Source organism: Dermacentor andersoni, chromosome 1 (genome assembly GCF_023375885.2).
Source record: "Dermacentor andersoni chromosome 1, qqDerAnde1_hic_scaffold, whole genome shotgun sequence".
Lineage (NCBI taxonomy): Eukaryota > Metazoa > Arthropoda > Arachnida > Ixodida > Ixodidae > Dermacentor > Dermacentor andersoni.
Window position 1 is genome coordinate 81181841 of NC_092814.1, and position 15051 is coordinate 81196891.

At 42.0% G+C, this 15051-nt stretch overlaps 1 protein-coding gene across 1 annotated transcript; it reads left to right on the forward strand.

Annotated features, from left to right (window-relative positions):
• Positions 1 to 9: 9 nt before the first annotated feature.
• Positions 10 to 12338, forward strand: LOC129380512 (uncharacterized). Its single transcript, XM_055061649.2, has 2 exons — positions 10 to 88; positions 10665 to 12338. The coding sequence occupies exon 2, from the start codon at positions 11169 to 11171 to the stop codon at positions 12255 to 12257; it is 1089 nt and encodes a 362-aa protein (XP_054917624.2). The 5' UTR covers positions 10 to 88; positions 10665 to 11168; the 3' UTR covers positions 12258 to 12338.
• The last annotated feature ends 2713 nt before the right edge of the window (positions 12339 to 15051 follow it).

Consider the following 15051-nt stretch of genomic DNA (forward strand, 5'->3'; position numbering starts at 1 on the left):
CGAAGAGCTGCCGAAACACACCCAACCAAGAGAGATCGAGCGGAAGACACAGAAGGCATCGCTCGCAGCCACCGAGCTCGCGCCCCAGGTTGGTTCTTTATTCTGTGGGTCACGGCGCCGCGGTTAGGCAAAATTCTCCGGAGGCCAGCGGAGGCTCCATAGCGGAGATGTGCTGTGTCTCCGGCAAAAGCGGCTTGTCTAATTTTTGTTCTGCACTCTTAAAAAAGTTTACACCTTTTGGGGCTTATCTTGTCCCCAAACAATAATCGTCATCCGCCTTAATTGCTTGCATTTCCTCTCTTGAAAACTCGGCGCTCGCTACTTTCCTGTCGAGAATGCTGTGTCATGCTGATAACGCACAAGCCGTTCGTGACTAAGTACCAGGCTCGCAGCGTTGAAGAAAGGAAATGCGGGCAAAACAAGTGACGATTATTGTTTGGGGACAAGATAAGCCCCAAAGGGTGTAAACTTTTTTGAGAATGTACACACTTCACTCTTACACACACTCTAAAAACAGTTTGCACCCTTTGGGGTGTATATTTGTCCCACAACAATAATCGTCATCTGCCTTGCTTGCGTTTCCTTTCTTGAAAACTCGGCGCTCGCTACTTTCCTGTCGAGAATGCTGCGTCACACTGATAACGTGCATGCCGTTCGTGACTGGGAAGTACCGGGCTCGCAGCGTTAAAGAAAGGAAACGCGGGTAGACAGAAGACGATTATCGTTGTGGGACAAATATACACCCCAAAGGGTGCAACTGTTTTTAGAGTGCACTCTAAAAGAAGTTTGCACCCTTTGGGGTGTATATCTGCTACACAACGATAATCGTCATCTGCCTTGATGCGTTTCCTTTCTTGAAAACGCCGCGCCCGCTACTTTCCTGTCGGGAATGCTATGTCACGCTGATAACGCGCATGCCGTTCGTTACTGGAAAGTACCGGGCTCGCAGCGTTAAAGAAAGGAAACGCATCAAGGCAGATGACGATTATCGTTGTGTGGCAGATATACACCCTAAATGGTGCAAACTTTTTTACACTCTTAAAACGGTTGCACTCTTTGGGGTGTATATTTTGTCCCACAACGATAATCGTCATCTGCCTTGATTGCGTTTCCTTTCTTGAAAACTCGGCGCTCGCTACTTTCCTGTCGAGAACGCTGCGTCACACTGATAACGCGCATGCCGTTCGTGACTGGGAAGTACCGGGCTCGCAGCGTTAAAGAAAGGAAACGCGGGCAAGACAGATGACGATTATCGTTGTGGGACAAGATAAGCCCCAAAGGGTGAAAATTTTTCTGAGAGTGTACACTCTAAAAACAGTTGCACCCTTTGGGGTGTATATTTGCCACACAACGATAATCGTAATCTGTCTTGTCCGCATTTCCTTTCCTTAACGCGGCGAGCCCGGTACTTTGCAGTAACGAACGGCATGCGCGTTATCAGCATGACATAGCGTTTCCGACAGGAAAGTAACGAGCGCAGCGTTTTCAAGAAAGGAAATGTGGGCAAGACAGATGACGATTATTGTTGTGTGGCAAACATACACTCCAAAGGGTGTAAACTTTTCTTAGAATGTACACTCTAAATGTTTGCACTCTTTGGGGTGTATATCTGTATAGTTATCAGTCGAGCTGCCTGACGTAGCCACTTCTCTATGTGGTTATGTGGGTGTTTTTCTAAGCTTCCGCGGTGGGCGCAGTAAGTCTAGAATGGCAGCGTCCTGCACTCTACGTGGTTGTACGGCACTAGCGGGTGGCCACGCATCGTTATGCAACTTCCCAAATAACAATAAGAGTTGGTTTTGCCACTTGGTAGAGCAGTAAACGAGGGATCCAAAACAAGAGTGATTGTTCCACAAATACATATTTCTCTATAATTCTTCCAGAGGTAATTAAAAAAACTCTACTAGAAATCTTTATTTTACAATTTTGCTTGTGTACTTGTTCTTGGCAGTGTTCTTGCGCTCCTTTCCTGCGCGAGTCTATTTGATGCGGTTCCTTCTTTGCCAAGTAAAGGAGAGAGGTGTATCTCACAGGCATACCTGTGAGATACACCTTATTTCATTTCTCTTTTGCGGGTTTATGCGTCTTTATGGCCGCACGGTGGGCATTATTCACATTTGTACTAGTAAAGGTACCCCCCCTCTTTTGCATAGAAAGGTACCCCCCCCCCCCCCCTTTGTGAAAAAATCCTGGTTACGTGCATGCCAAGTTTTGTGCTGGCTTATAAAAAAAATTAATTAAAAAACAAGATTTAATTAAATCAACCTTTTCATTATGTGCCAGTTAGTAATTTATAGGAGAGAAAGTAGTTCCATTCCATTCCATTATTTCAGCATTCATCTTTAAATGTACAAATGCTAGGACAGGAGCAAAAAGCCGCTATTTTAAGCGGCTTGACAAAGGCCCCTACGGCTACAGTATTTGGCAGCAGACTGTTTGTGAACTCTTTTCATGCAACAATACACTGATACACAAAATAAATTTTGAAAAACATTTCGAAGGGCATGATAACATGCGTTTTTGAAAACCTACACTATAACCAACATTTTTTTTTTTTACCAGCAATACACGCCTTCCCTAACAGAAAATTGCAGATTTATGTAATGTGGTGAAACAATACATTTTTCCAGGCACATAACAATATATAAAAGCACTTTCACGTACAAGACAAATACAAAATAATTCCATACTCAAGTTACAAGCAAGAAAAGGAAATGCAAATATAACATACACTTATCACATGCAGGCGCACGGCTAATGAAATATTCCTTCAGACTTCGACGTGACACAGTCTTAAGATCCATGTTTTCTTTTTTGAGACTGTTTTGTAATAGTACCGATATTCGGCACGGTAGTCTGTCCTTTCCATGATTGGTTCGTGAAAAAGGCACGGCCCAAGTTTTTCGCTCCCGAATGTCGTATTTGAGGTGATGAGGTTTGCTTGGATGACAAAGATCAGTAAATCCCACGTGGCCTCGTTTTATGCTTTCTTTATATTTCACAGCAAGATTAAATTGATACTTGTAATGAAATGGGAGAACATGAAACTCAGAAAAGGATGTACTTGTATGACTGCTGTAAGAAATACAAGCAACATGGCGCAATGCTTTTTTTTTTTGTAAAAGAGATAACGTCTGAATATTTTTTTGTGACATTGTCCCCCATAGAAGACTACAATAACTTGCATGAGAAATAAATATGGTGTTATACAGCAATAGCCGTAGTTTTAATGGAAGAACATCTCGAAGTCTACAGAGTGCACCGCATGCTTTTTCCATACTTGTTGCCACGCATTCTACGTGTTTGTCCCACCTTAAATGTTGATAAAAAATCACTCCCAGTGTTTTCACGTCCGCGGTGACATCAAAATTCGTTCTGATCGATAGAATATGTTTAGATTATGATTTACATGTTTTTTGGGTGGGTGCAAAAAGAACAGCTTTGTTTTTTTTAGAGTTAATCTGCAAAGAATTTGTTTTGCTACACCAATATAGTTTATCAAGGACAGTGTTTGCTAGTTGTGATAAGTTATCAGCATTACATGATTGGAAGAAAAGGCTGGTGTCATCTGCGTATATTATATAGTGTGGTAAGTTACTGATGTTTGTTAGACCATCTATATAGATGTTGAACAGGATAGGTCCTAATATGCTCCCTTGGGGAAAACCAGCTTCTAAATTCAGGGGGTCTGAGTATTCTCCTGAGATGTAAACGCATTGTTTCCTATGGGTTAAGTATGACTTTAGAATGTCCAGGGGTAATCCACAGAATCCGTAATGTTCGAGTTTTTTTAGTAGAGTAATATATTATTGATCCTGTCAAAGGCTTTGGAAAAATCAATAAATACACCTAATGTTAATTTTCTTTCTTCATAGCCGTTCAAGATTAAATCCTTCTGTGTTAATAGAGCTAATTCAGTCAATCGGCCCCTACGAAACCCAAATTGATGTGGAGATAATAATTGATATTTTTCACAAAACGACACAATCCTTTTACAGATAACCTGCTCCAAGCCATTTGATATGACCGGAGCACTGACATCGGCCGATAATTTGACGACATTTCTGTCCCCTGATTTGAACAGAGCAGTAACCTTTGCCTGTTGCATTTTTGTAGGGAAAACACCAGTGGACAAGCAAACATTGAATATGTGGGTGAAAGCGGGCACTAACAAGTCTATTGCAAATTTAATTGGTTTAATCTGGAGACCATCGATGTCACGTGCCTTTTGTTGTTTAAGGATATAAAATCAGAGTAAACCTCGTCAGGTGTCGTAGGCTTAAAAGACGCTGTATTTACACTAGGCGCACCCAAAAAATTGAGAGCATCTATATTGTGAGCGCTAATCACTAAATTTATAAAGTGTTCATTGAGACGATTTGCTAATTCTATATCCTTCAGCTGCTTCCCATTTTCTGTAATCTCGAGCTCTTCATAACGACTTCTGTCGCGATTTAGGAGCTTATTAAGCGCACACCAAACTAGGTCGCCTTTGGTATCCGCATCACTAAATAGCTTTTCCAGATACTCTTTTTTTTGTATCTCGAAGGAACTTAGTTACAAAGTTTCTGAATTCCTAAATGCAAAAAGATCATCCGGGCTTCTAGACTGCACAAAAGTGAGAGCATAATTGTTTTTTTTTTTACGAATTAGCTTTAAACACTCATTTGTTAACGAAGGTTTCCGTATCTTTCTAGATGTCTTTACCTTTTTTAATTTAAAACAACTATTGTACATATTTTTTATTATATGCATGAGCATATCGTAGGCCGTATCAGCATCGTTACACTCAAATACGGGTGTCCAGTTTACACTTCGAAGTTGGTTTTGAAAGTCATTCATTGTTCTTGGATTTATTTCCTGCATGACGAAAGATTTACATTGGTTTCAGCTCGCTTTAAGTGTGTTATTTCGTTTAGAAAACATGCATATTGGCAAGTGATCACCTAGATCGGCGACAATGATACCAGCATTGATATCTTGCATTGGACTTTTCCTAATGCAAATGTATTATTGCAAATTTAATGGTGCAAATGTATGGGCGAAAATAAGACCCCAAAATTAAGCTTCTGTTTTGTCCTCATTGTCGAGCTTTCCAAAGGCATCGAAAAGCATGACAGATGCAAAATAACCGCAAATGCATAGCAATGAACCGTACTGCACAGTGAAAATTCTCAGTGCCGATGACATGGCAAAGGAAATTATAAAAAAAAAAAAAGAAAATGAAGAGCCTATCACAAAAAGCGCCGTCCTAGTTTTCCCTCAAAGCTTTCCTGTGCAAATTTCAGTTCTTTATCGACAAGACAGTATCCCACAGGTGAATTCACTTAAATATTTCGGAAATGTACACTGAAAAGCTTAACTGGGGTCCACATATAGAACATATTACCTCAAAGGGAGCATGCGCAGTAAGAATGCTGCGTAGACTCGGCAGCAATCTATCAGGGATGCGTCGGCATGTTCTCATTATGATCTATTGCATGTATGTTCACCCAATAATAGAGTTTGGCTGCGTTTTGTTTTCTGGGGGACCTGCATACAAAATTCGTCCTCTGATTCTATTAGAATGAGAGGCGTTACATTTATGTCTTGGGCTTCATAAATTTGTCGCTAACAATATCTTATATCAAGAAGCACGCCTGCCTTCTCTTCTCATGCGATTTCATATCCTAACAGTACAAAGTTTTCTAAAGATATATGCATCACCACAGAGGAGATCACAGTGTTTTCGTTCAACTGGCCTTATTTTTTTAACTATCAGTGGTATCGCTCACGTTGCCCTCAAGTTGTTTTCACTCAAAAACTATTGGACCCTTAAACTATGCGAGGTGGTCTTACTAAATTCCTCAGTTCCAGATGCTAAAATTGAATTTGATTATATTTTTCCAAATAATGCTAAACATCTTCCCTATCAATATCTGAATAGTATTCTGTAAGACCACCTAGCACACCTAGCACACCTAGATACAAAGACCATTATAGCAACTGATGCTTGCGTGTGTGAAGAAAAAGCAGCTGTGGGCATTGTATCACCACATCTAAATTGGTCTTTTTCAATTTGGCTACCTGACTTCACACCTATCTTTCAGGCAGAATTATTGGCAATTGTCTTAGCTTTATGCAAGTTACCGCCATCTATGTCATCAGCCATAATAATAATGGATTGCCTGTCTGTCTGTTCTTCAGTAACCACACCCAAATTGTCAGATTCATTAAAAACTTTCTATTCTCTCCTACCAAGACACATATGTCTTGTTCGTTTAGTGTGGGTGCCAGGACACAAAGGTCTAGCCTTAAACGAATATGCACATACACTCGCAGTAGCATCCCATGATGGTCCTATAGTCCCCATTTCACCTTCGTCAGCTTTCATCACTGTGGCGCCCCCCCGATTCAGAAAATATATTACTACAAATAAATTCGCACAGTCATCATTGGCAGCATCTGATTTCCTGCATCTTAGTTTTCCTTGGAACAACAAATGGTGATCCTCTAGAAAAATTGATGAAACGATTACAAGACTACGGTGCAAAGTCCCCCCACTGAACTTTTACCTCCATAGGTATGGTCTGGCTATATCACCCTTGTGCCCTTTATGCAATGAGAGTGAATCTCTGAAGCTTCTTTTTGACATACCCCCATTTCATTATTCAACGGAAAAGATCTTTAGAAGAACCCTTCCAAAAGCTTGTCTTGAATTTTATTCTTCCTGCAACTCTTTCCTTTGGGGCTACAATACTGGGTTATAGCCACAGGAACGTTTGTGAAGCCCTCTGCATCTTTCTGCATGAGACAAAACGAATTGCATGTTAGAATTCTTCTAAATAGTTATATGTTCACAAAATATCTAGATGACTGATTATTCATACCTGTAACAGTGGACACTTTAAATCCTAATTGCAAGATACTTATTTCATTTCAACCTAATTTATGCAACAAAAAAAAAATGATAACAGTTCGTTCACTGCCCGATTCATGGCCAACCCCCCCCCGGGGTGGGTTGTGCCATTTCACTAGGGAACAAGAACAAGAGTGTTTTGTCTGCATACATATGCTGCACAGTGGCTGCAACTGCAGCCCCAAATTTTCTAAAGCTGTGGAAAAGGGTTCATACATGAACATACAAAATTTGCTATGAAAAAAAAAAAGAATGGCAGATACAGGCTCTCTAGTTGCTGTACTGTTTAGCAAGACTAATTTGCAGCTTTCCCAAAATTCACATTTGGCTTCCTGCAGCAGTTCACTTATTGCGAGCAGCCATTGGGTGTCCATTATCAGGCATTATGTTGTTACTAGTGCGGCCTAAATTGTACTATCCTGCACATCATAAATGTAGCCTCATTAGTTCTACATATGTCTGTATGCCTGCCTCTACTGAATTGTACCACTGCAACACCTTCTTTTAATATCAAATTTTCTAAAAGCACAGAAAGATGGTAAAATGTGCATTTCATTGTTATCCAATAGACAAACAGTTTGCACAGCACATCGTCCGTCTCAAGAAAACCCAGAGCAACTTGAAAGGCGTGCCAATCAGTGTTGCGAAATGGGCGCCTCCATTCCATTCCTTTAAATTCTTAGGAATGAAAATACATTTAGCCCTTTCCCACTCTGGGAATGGCCGGGCAGTTCTATTCCATTCCTATAATATCCTCAATGTAGGAAAAGCATTTTGGTAGTTTTATCGTGTCACCGATGAACGCACCATAAAGCTGATGTCATCAGAAGCGTGATCAGAAGCAAAAAATATGCAAAACACGTTACCAAGGTTGAGGCATAGTAGCTTGGCGACATATCTCGTACAGTACAACCACCCTACTAATTCCCAGAGGGGCACTTCTCCCGCTATCTATAGTATCTACTATAGTATTTGCACGGTCAGCATGTTTTAACAGCTTGTGACATTTTAATATTGTTTAAGCTTACATGTGCTAATGCTAAAATGATGACATAATTTTTGCTTAGGTGTCCTCGTGATTTCTAAATGCTGCAATAAAGGTCGCAAGCAGTGCAAGGCATAAAAAGAAGCTTTATTTTGGTTTTATTCATCAGATTTCTGCAACAAAATGTCATGAGCTAAATGGGCGATTCGCCGTTTAGTTTGAATGAGTGTAGTGTGAATAACGGCTGCTTCATCAGTTAGTTCTAAAAACAAAAAGAAAAGTGAGATAAAACAATTGCCTTCTACCTATGTGTTGCGCTTCACAAACATGAGCTGCTCGAAAGAAGTGCTTGACAGCCGATTTCGCTTCGCTGTCATTATCAGGGATGCTGTAGAAAGCACACGTTCCACGTCAGCCGACATTGCATTCACAGTGAAAACTGCCCTTGCGAGGCGAGAAAGCAGCTAGTGTTTGCTTTCCAATAGGTCAGGGGCTTAACCGTGTATGCGCAAGTTCCCTCTGTAAGGTAAAGAGAAATTTCCCCTGCAATGGATCCAGGCATATTGTCTTGGTGGGCATTTTCATGTCGCCTGATGTTTTTAAACATCAGTCTGCTTGGCCCTGCTTCAGAGTCTGCATTCTAACGGTGCTGGTGCTGTCCTGCCCTAACAAAAGAGGCCCTTCCCCAGCGCAGAAGAATGCATCTGCTTGGCTGTTGCAGCTGAACACCAAGGACTTAAACCGTGGGTCTAGGAGGGCAAAAAAAAAAAAAGAAGTGAGTCCACGTGCTTGTGAACTTCTCCAGGCTACGCTGTAGGCCTTTAGCCGCCTCTTTACAAAGAAGTGTGCCTTCAAGATTTCCACAAGGGAAACTTCGATATTTCGCAACGCGGGAAGCAAAAGCCGGCTGTCTCATGCCTTGAGACGGCATGCAGACTGGTATGGATTGCAGTGAACACAAGCATCACACCAGTGTCAATACGCATCACAACTTAGAGAAACATTCTTTTGAATATGCGTCCGAGTCGCTGACAGCGACAGAAGCAAAAACAAAGTGAAGGATGGGGAGACAGCAGGCAGCCAGGGCAAAGGTGCCGCCGAGGTAAAAAAAAAATCACAAAGCGTAAGGGGGGGGGGGGGGGGGGGAGTATGCTGCCACCGTAGTTCCGCACAACGGATACCAATGACATAGAGCCGCAGTTACGTGAAGAATCGAGACAAACTTCAGAGCAACTCGGTCTACAAGGACAGAACTGTAGTAGGCGCATTGCTCATAAATGTGCCATGCTTGCAATCAGCCAAGCACTTTTAAAGATACTGCTTTATAGTTAAATTCGAGGCTCTGACTTACTAATCTTTGAACGTGGGCTGGTTGGTTCTTCGGCATATTTTGACAAAAAACAGCACTTAGACGCAAATGTGCCTAATTCCATTCCCATTTCTCCAAGCGTTGTTGCCATTCCATTCCATTCTGGGGTCGCGAAAATGTGCAAGGATTCTGGAGTGGCAACTCCGCCACACTGGTGCGAAATGCTCTCCACTAGTAGTACGCATGTACATTGGTACCACATTTTTGTATCTCCAACACTGCAGCCTGGCCAATCCCGATACCATGGGCTTTATTTTGCAACAATAAATTTTCTTCGCCACAAAAGAGTACCAATTTGGACTGGTTAGTACATATTACGGCCAAGTAGAGCAAGTGCAGAACAAGGCAAACGGAATGAACAAAGTGCCGACTGTCAACCTAATTTTTTTGCACACAAGGCAATATGATGTGCCGGAAGAAGAGGAAACAAGCATGCAAATTACCAGGGCATAAAAAGCAATAATGCGTACGCCAGTCATACACATGAAAGAAGAGATCAATTTCTTTGCAGAGTAGAGACACCAGCGTGCTTGTGCACGTTTCACTTTTCCTGTGTTTTTAAAAAGCCTCATATATTTTGTGTGCACACTGGTCTTGATAACACTCTAGTATCCTGCACCAATCGAACAATGCGTCACAACCACATAAGGAGCTATGCGCTGCAAAGTGGCTGCCTACGCTCCCTTTAACTAGACAGGTATATTCCCAAGGCAGTCATTGATACACCAGCCAGTTTGGCTTATGCAGAAACTGCTGCACGAAGAGGGGATTTTGTACTCGGCATTGAAGTAGCATTCAACAAATTTTCTTGTGCATCTTTTTACATCTTCCATTGGTTGGTGTCCTCTCTGTCGACTTAGTGGCACATACTGGACATTTTTGACCTCCCCCTCTACCTTTTTCATTGGACAACTCGCTCTATGCACATACAGAAGGACAGCGAAGTTTTTTTTTTCTTTTGGATTGGTTTTCTCGCTTTGGTCTGCTAAGGGAGACAGCTGCAGGAGAAAGCAAACTGTCCAAAAAAATCAGCCATTTGCAGCCTGAACTCGTCTCTTAAAGCTGCTGTGCATAGTGTGGTGGCAAGACCACAAGGCAGCCCCCAAACATGCTTTTGCAATTCCTCACTTCACTAACTTCAAGTGTGAAGAGCTACAAGGTAGGCGGCTTTCCTCAGATCTGGGGGTATACTGCCAGCACCCATAGTCAATAGATAAACACAATTTTATGTCTAGTAACCTTAGTTTGATATTCATTGGAAATTTAACTGTTAGTTGTCGTTCCTTCATGCAAGAACAAAACATGTCAATCATCTGTCCAGTATATAGCCGAGCTTCACGTTCGTTATCATTAATAAAAAATTATACCTAATCGACATATCTGAATACCTTCACAGTGCCTTTTCATTACAGGCTATCCATGAGGCATCTGTCATAACTGGCCAAGGTCTGTCCAAGGCTTCCTGATGAAGCACGGATCGTCTAAAGTACGGAAAGGGAGTGCTAAAGGAACCTTCCTACAAGGTGCAGCGAAGTGTCTTGTTTGGACATGATGATGTAGAATGGTACATCTAAGTGCATCTTCACCGTGAAGAACGTGGAAAGGTTCATGCCTTGCGACAGGCACTCCGAAGACGCTAGCTTTTCTAGTCTGGTCTCTTCACGTAATTTAGCGACCGCTGGCTTGATTTTTGTAGTAGGTTTGATGTTGACGGCTTTGAAGTTGCCAGAAATGGCAGCCTCGGCCTTCTCGTTCTGCATGGCTCTGGGTACGAGAACAAATCCGCCTTCTTTATCCACCTGTACCAACTTGAGGTACATAGCACATAGCGATATGATGAACCCTGTCACCACTGAGAGCCAGGCACCTCTGTGCCGCATCGTGTCTTCAAGAACTTAGCAACCGGTTACAGAAGGATGCTGATCCCGATTCTTTTTGCCCAGATCGCCTGCCGGGCGCACTTCGCCGTGGGATCAACGGACCCTCCGTTCGAAAGGACTCCTGAAGAGCATGCGCCGGCTGACCTGGTCATCATGCCATCGCCACGGCTCACCCAAGAAACAACACCCTACGTGCATCAAGCCTGTCAGCGTATCAGCTCGGTGACATCATCGGATAGCGACCACTTCAGGCATAAATACTGGACGCTCTTGCAAGATTCCTTCAGTGGGCTTGGTGACACCGGTTACAGAAGGATGCTGATCCCGATTCTTTTTGCCCAGATCGCCTGCCGGGCGCACTTCGCCGTGGGATCAACGGACCCTCCGTTCGAAAGGACTCCTGAAGAGCATGCGCCGGCTGACCTGGTCATCATGCCATCGCCATGGCTCACCCAAGAAACAACGCCCTACGTGCATCAAGCCTGTCAGCGTATCAGCTCGGTGACATCATCGGATAGCGACCACTTCGGGCATAAATACTGGACGCTCTTGCAAGATTCCTTCAGTGGGCTTGGTGACACCGGTTACAGAAGGATGCTGATCCCGATTCTTTTTGCCCAGGTTGGTGACAAGTATCTAACTTCTATTAGAGATGATACAGTCATATTGACGGTGTTGCCAAGCCCACAGTGTTTGTTTGGTCTATTATGTGACTGTTTGCATGTGATCAGGTTATTGCTACTAACATCCGGAGACATAGAGCTAAATCCTGGTCCTACTTCTGATTCAGAGTCTGAGACACAGTTAAACAACCAATTACTTAAGAAAATTTTGAAAGAGCAAACAAAGACTAATAAGACTCTGGCTTCGCTGACTAATAATCTGAAACAGGTAGAATCGACAGTCGAGAATATTCAAACCAGGATTACCAAAATTGAGAAAGAACTGTGCCGAATTGAAAAATGTGAGGGAAGGTTGGAGAAAGTGGACGAAGCTTGCAATAACACGAACAAACTAGTTCTTGAGTTAACCAAGAAGGTAGATGATCTCGAAAACAGAAGTCGTCGCAACAATATCGTAATATATGGAGTAAAGGAAGATCCAGAGGAGGACTCAGAAGACTAGAGCGGAAAGTTAACGAAGAAATTTTTAAAAAGATTCTAGGTGTTGAAGTAAACTCAATAGAGCGTATTCACCGAATTGGCCTAAAACATGCTCATTTTGAGATTTTTCAACTACGTAGACAAAACTAAGGTTATGTCATCCTGCTTCAAATTAAAGGAGACAAAAGTAGCTATATCGGACGACTTTTCAAAAAACATTCAGGATGTTCGTGCAAAATTATGGCGTTCAGTGGCTGAAGAAAAGGGCAATGGTTCTAAGGTTTCCCTTCGTTTCGATAAGCTCAAAGTTGATGACAGGCTGTACGTATGGGATGCAACGCCCAATCGCAGAATATAGTTGTCCAAATCATCTGCGCCTGCCCAACCCGAAACGTCCTATCGACCCACACGTGCGAACACGCGTAAGCTAGATAACAAATGACGGGAATCCGTCAAGACGCTACGGCTTGTCTCGTTGAACGCATGCAGTGTACTGAATAAGATCCAGAGCCTTGAAGATATAATTCTGACCTATCAACCACAAGTCCTAGTGGTAACTGAAACCTGGCTGCATTCCGATGTGCAAAATTCAGAAATAATGCCTCCTTCGTACACGCTTATCCGTAAGGACAGAGGATCAAGGGGTGGCGGAGTTGCAATTGCAATAAAGAATAACATTAAATTCACACGCTTAAATGGCATCAATGATCATGAAAGCATATGGTGCAAAATAAAGTTTTTTGGAAAAACTATATTACTAGGAGGGGTCTATCGGCCTCCGAATGCTCCTCAGGAATACTTAGATTCCTTATATGATTATTTGCTGCAAAATACAAATTCGCGTTCCAACATCCTTATAATAGGAGATTTTAACCTTCCAGGAATTAACTGGTGCAGCCTTTCTCATGACGGCAAAGATTCCAAAAATGCTGAATCATTACTACTAACTGCATTTACGTTTTCGTTAACCCAGTTGGTTTTGGATACTAAGAAATTCCAGCTCTGCTGTACTTGACCTTGCGTATGCAAGTAGCTCGCTTCCAGACTGATCAGTCTGTGTGAAGGACGGTATATCTGATCATCAGTTACTTGTTCTTGAGTGTCCTATTTCGGGCTTGCGATCGTATGTTAAACCTTCCGACACATTTGTAAGAGACTATACGCATGCTGATGATGACGGAATTATTAGTTGTATGGAATCTTTATTCCCTTCCTTTAATGAGACAAACGACGTTAATGTGCTGTGGTCAAAGTTTAAAGACATAGTCATGCACTGTGAAAGCACCTACGTGCCTTTAAAGAAAAAGCGCATCAACAGGGAGTACCCGTGGATGGATCGTAATCTGATACATCTGAAACGCAAAATAAAACGCTCTCGAAAACGTGGTGACAGGAAACAACTTGCAAGTCTAGTACGCACTTTCAAAGATAAAGTGCGCGCTGCAAGAGATCAGTTCTTTTCTTCCACATTGACTTCTTTCATGTCGGAGCAACCAAGGAAATTCTGGCAATATTTATCTAAAGATAAAAGCGGCATCACAGAGATCAGAACATCTGGCACAAGCATTGACGATCCTTTGACCATTGCTAATGAATTTAACGCCTTTTTTCAATCGGTGTTTACCATAAACGCATCGCACACGCACTTGCAACCTTACACGCTTCGTAATCCGATGCCCGAAGTAGATTTAAGCAAAAATGGCATCCTTAGTCTTTTGCGTAATCTAGACATAAAAAAGTCATCAGGTCCGGACTAAATATCTAATGTTTTCCTCAACAGATACGCAATCTGGGTAGCAGAGTACTTATATGTAATATATAAAACATCGTTAGAATCCTGTGTGATACCAGATGACTGGCGCCTTGCAAGGATAGTTCCGATTCACAAATCTGGATCCCCTTTAGAAGTAAATAATTACAGACCAGTTTCCTTAACATCCACAACTTGTAAACTGCTAGAACACATTTTATTTAAAGCGATTATAACACATTTAGAGAATAATCATTTACTTCATGCAAATCAACATGGATTTAGGGCTGGTTTATCCACAATAACGCAGTTAGCCGAGATAACGGATGATGTTATGAATGCGCTGAATATGAGGGGTCAAATCGATGCAGTGTTTTTGGACTTTTCCAAAGCGTTCAGATGTAGTTCCGCATGCCGATTTAGTAACTAAACTGCTCTCAATGGGCATTGAATGCAATATCATCCGTTGGATAGAATCTTATTTGTCCTCAAGAAAACAATACTTTGCTGTTAAAGACTGTGTTTCTGGTACACTGGAAGTGCACTCAGGGGTGCCACAGGGGTCAGTTCTCGGTCCCTTGTTGTTCTTAGTTTACATCAATGACATCTATTTATCTGTTCAATCGCCTGTGAAGATCCGGTTGTTTGCGGACGATTGTTATTTATACTAGTGTAAATCATCACTCCGACCAAGACTTAATGACGCGTTGCACTCAATTAGTGTACGGTGTGAAACATGGGGACTGAAGCTAAATACTTTGAAGACGGCAGCTATTACATTTACCAACAAGAAAGAACCCTTAGATTTTGCTTATATTATTAATAATTCTTATATACATAAAACCCAGCGAGTGAAGTATTTAGGTGTTACACTCACAAGCAATTTAAGTTGGGAACCCCATATAGAAAACGTTTGCAGCAACGCGCTAAAAAAGCTGGCATTTTTGAAACGGAAATTGCGCCGTACTTCATCGACCGTTAAGTTAACAGCATACAAAGCTCTTGTCAGACCAAAATTAGAATATGCTGATTTGATCTGGAGCCCTCATCAAAAATATTTAATCAA

Excerpts from the sequence above, each read along its gene's own strand:
- LOC129380512 (XM_055061649.2), top strand. The coding sequence starts at position 11,169 with ATGCTGATCCCGATTCTTTTTGCCCAGATCGCCTGCCGGGCGCACTTC.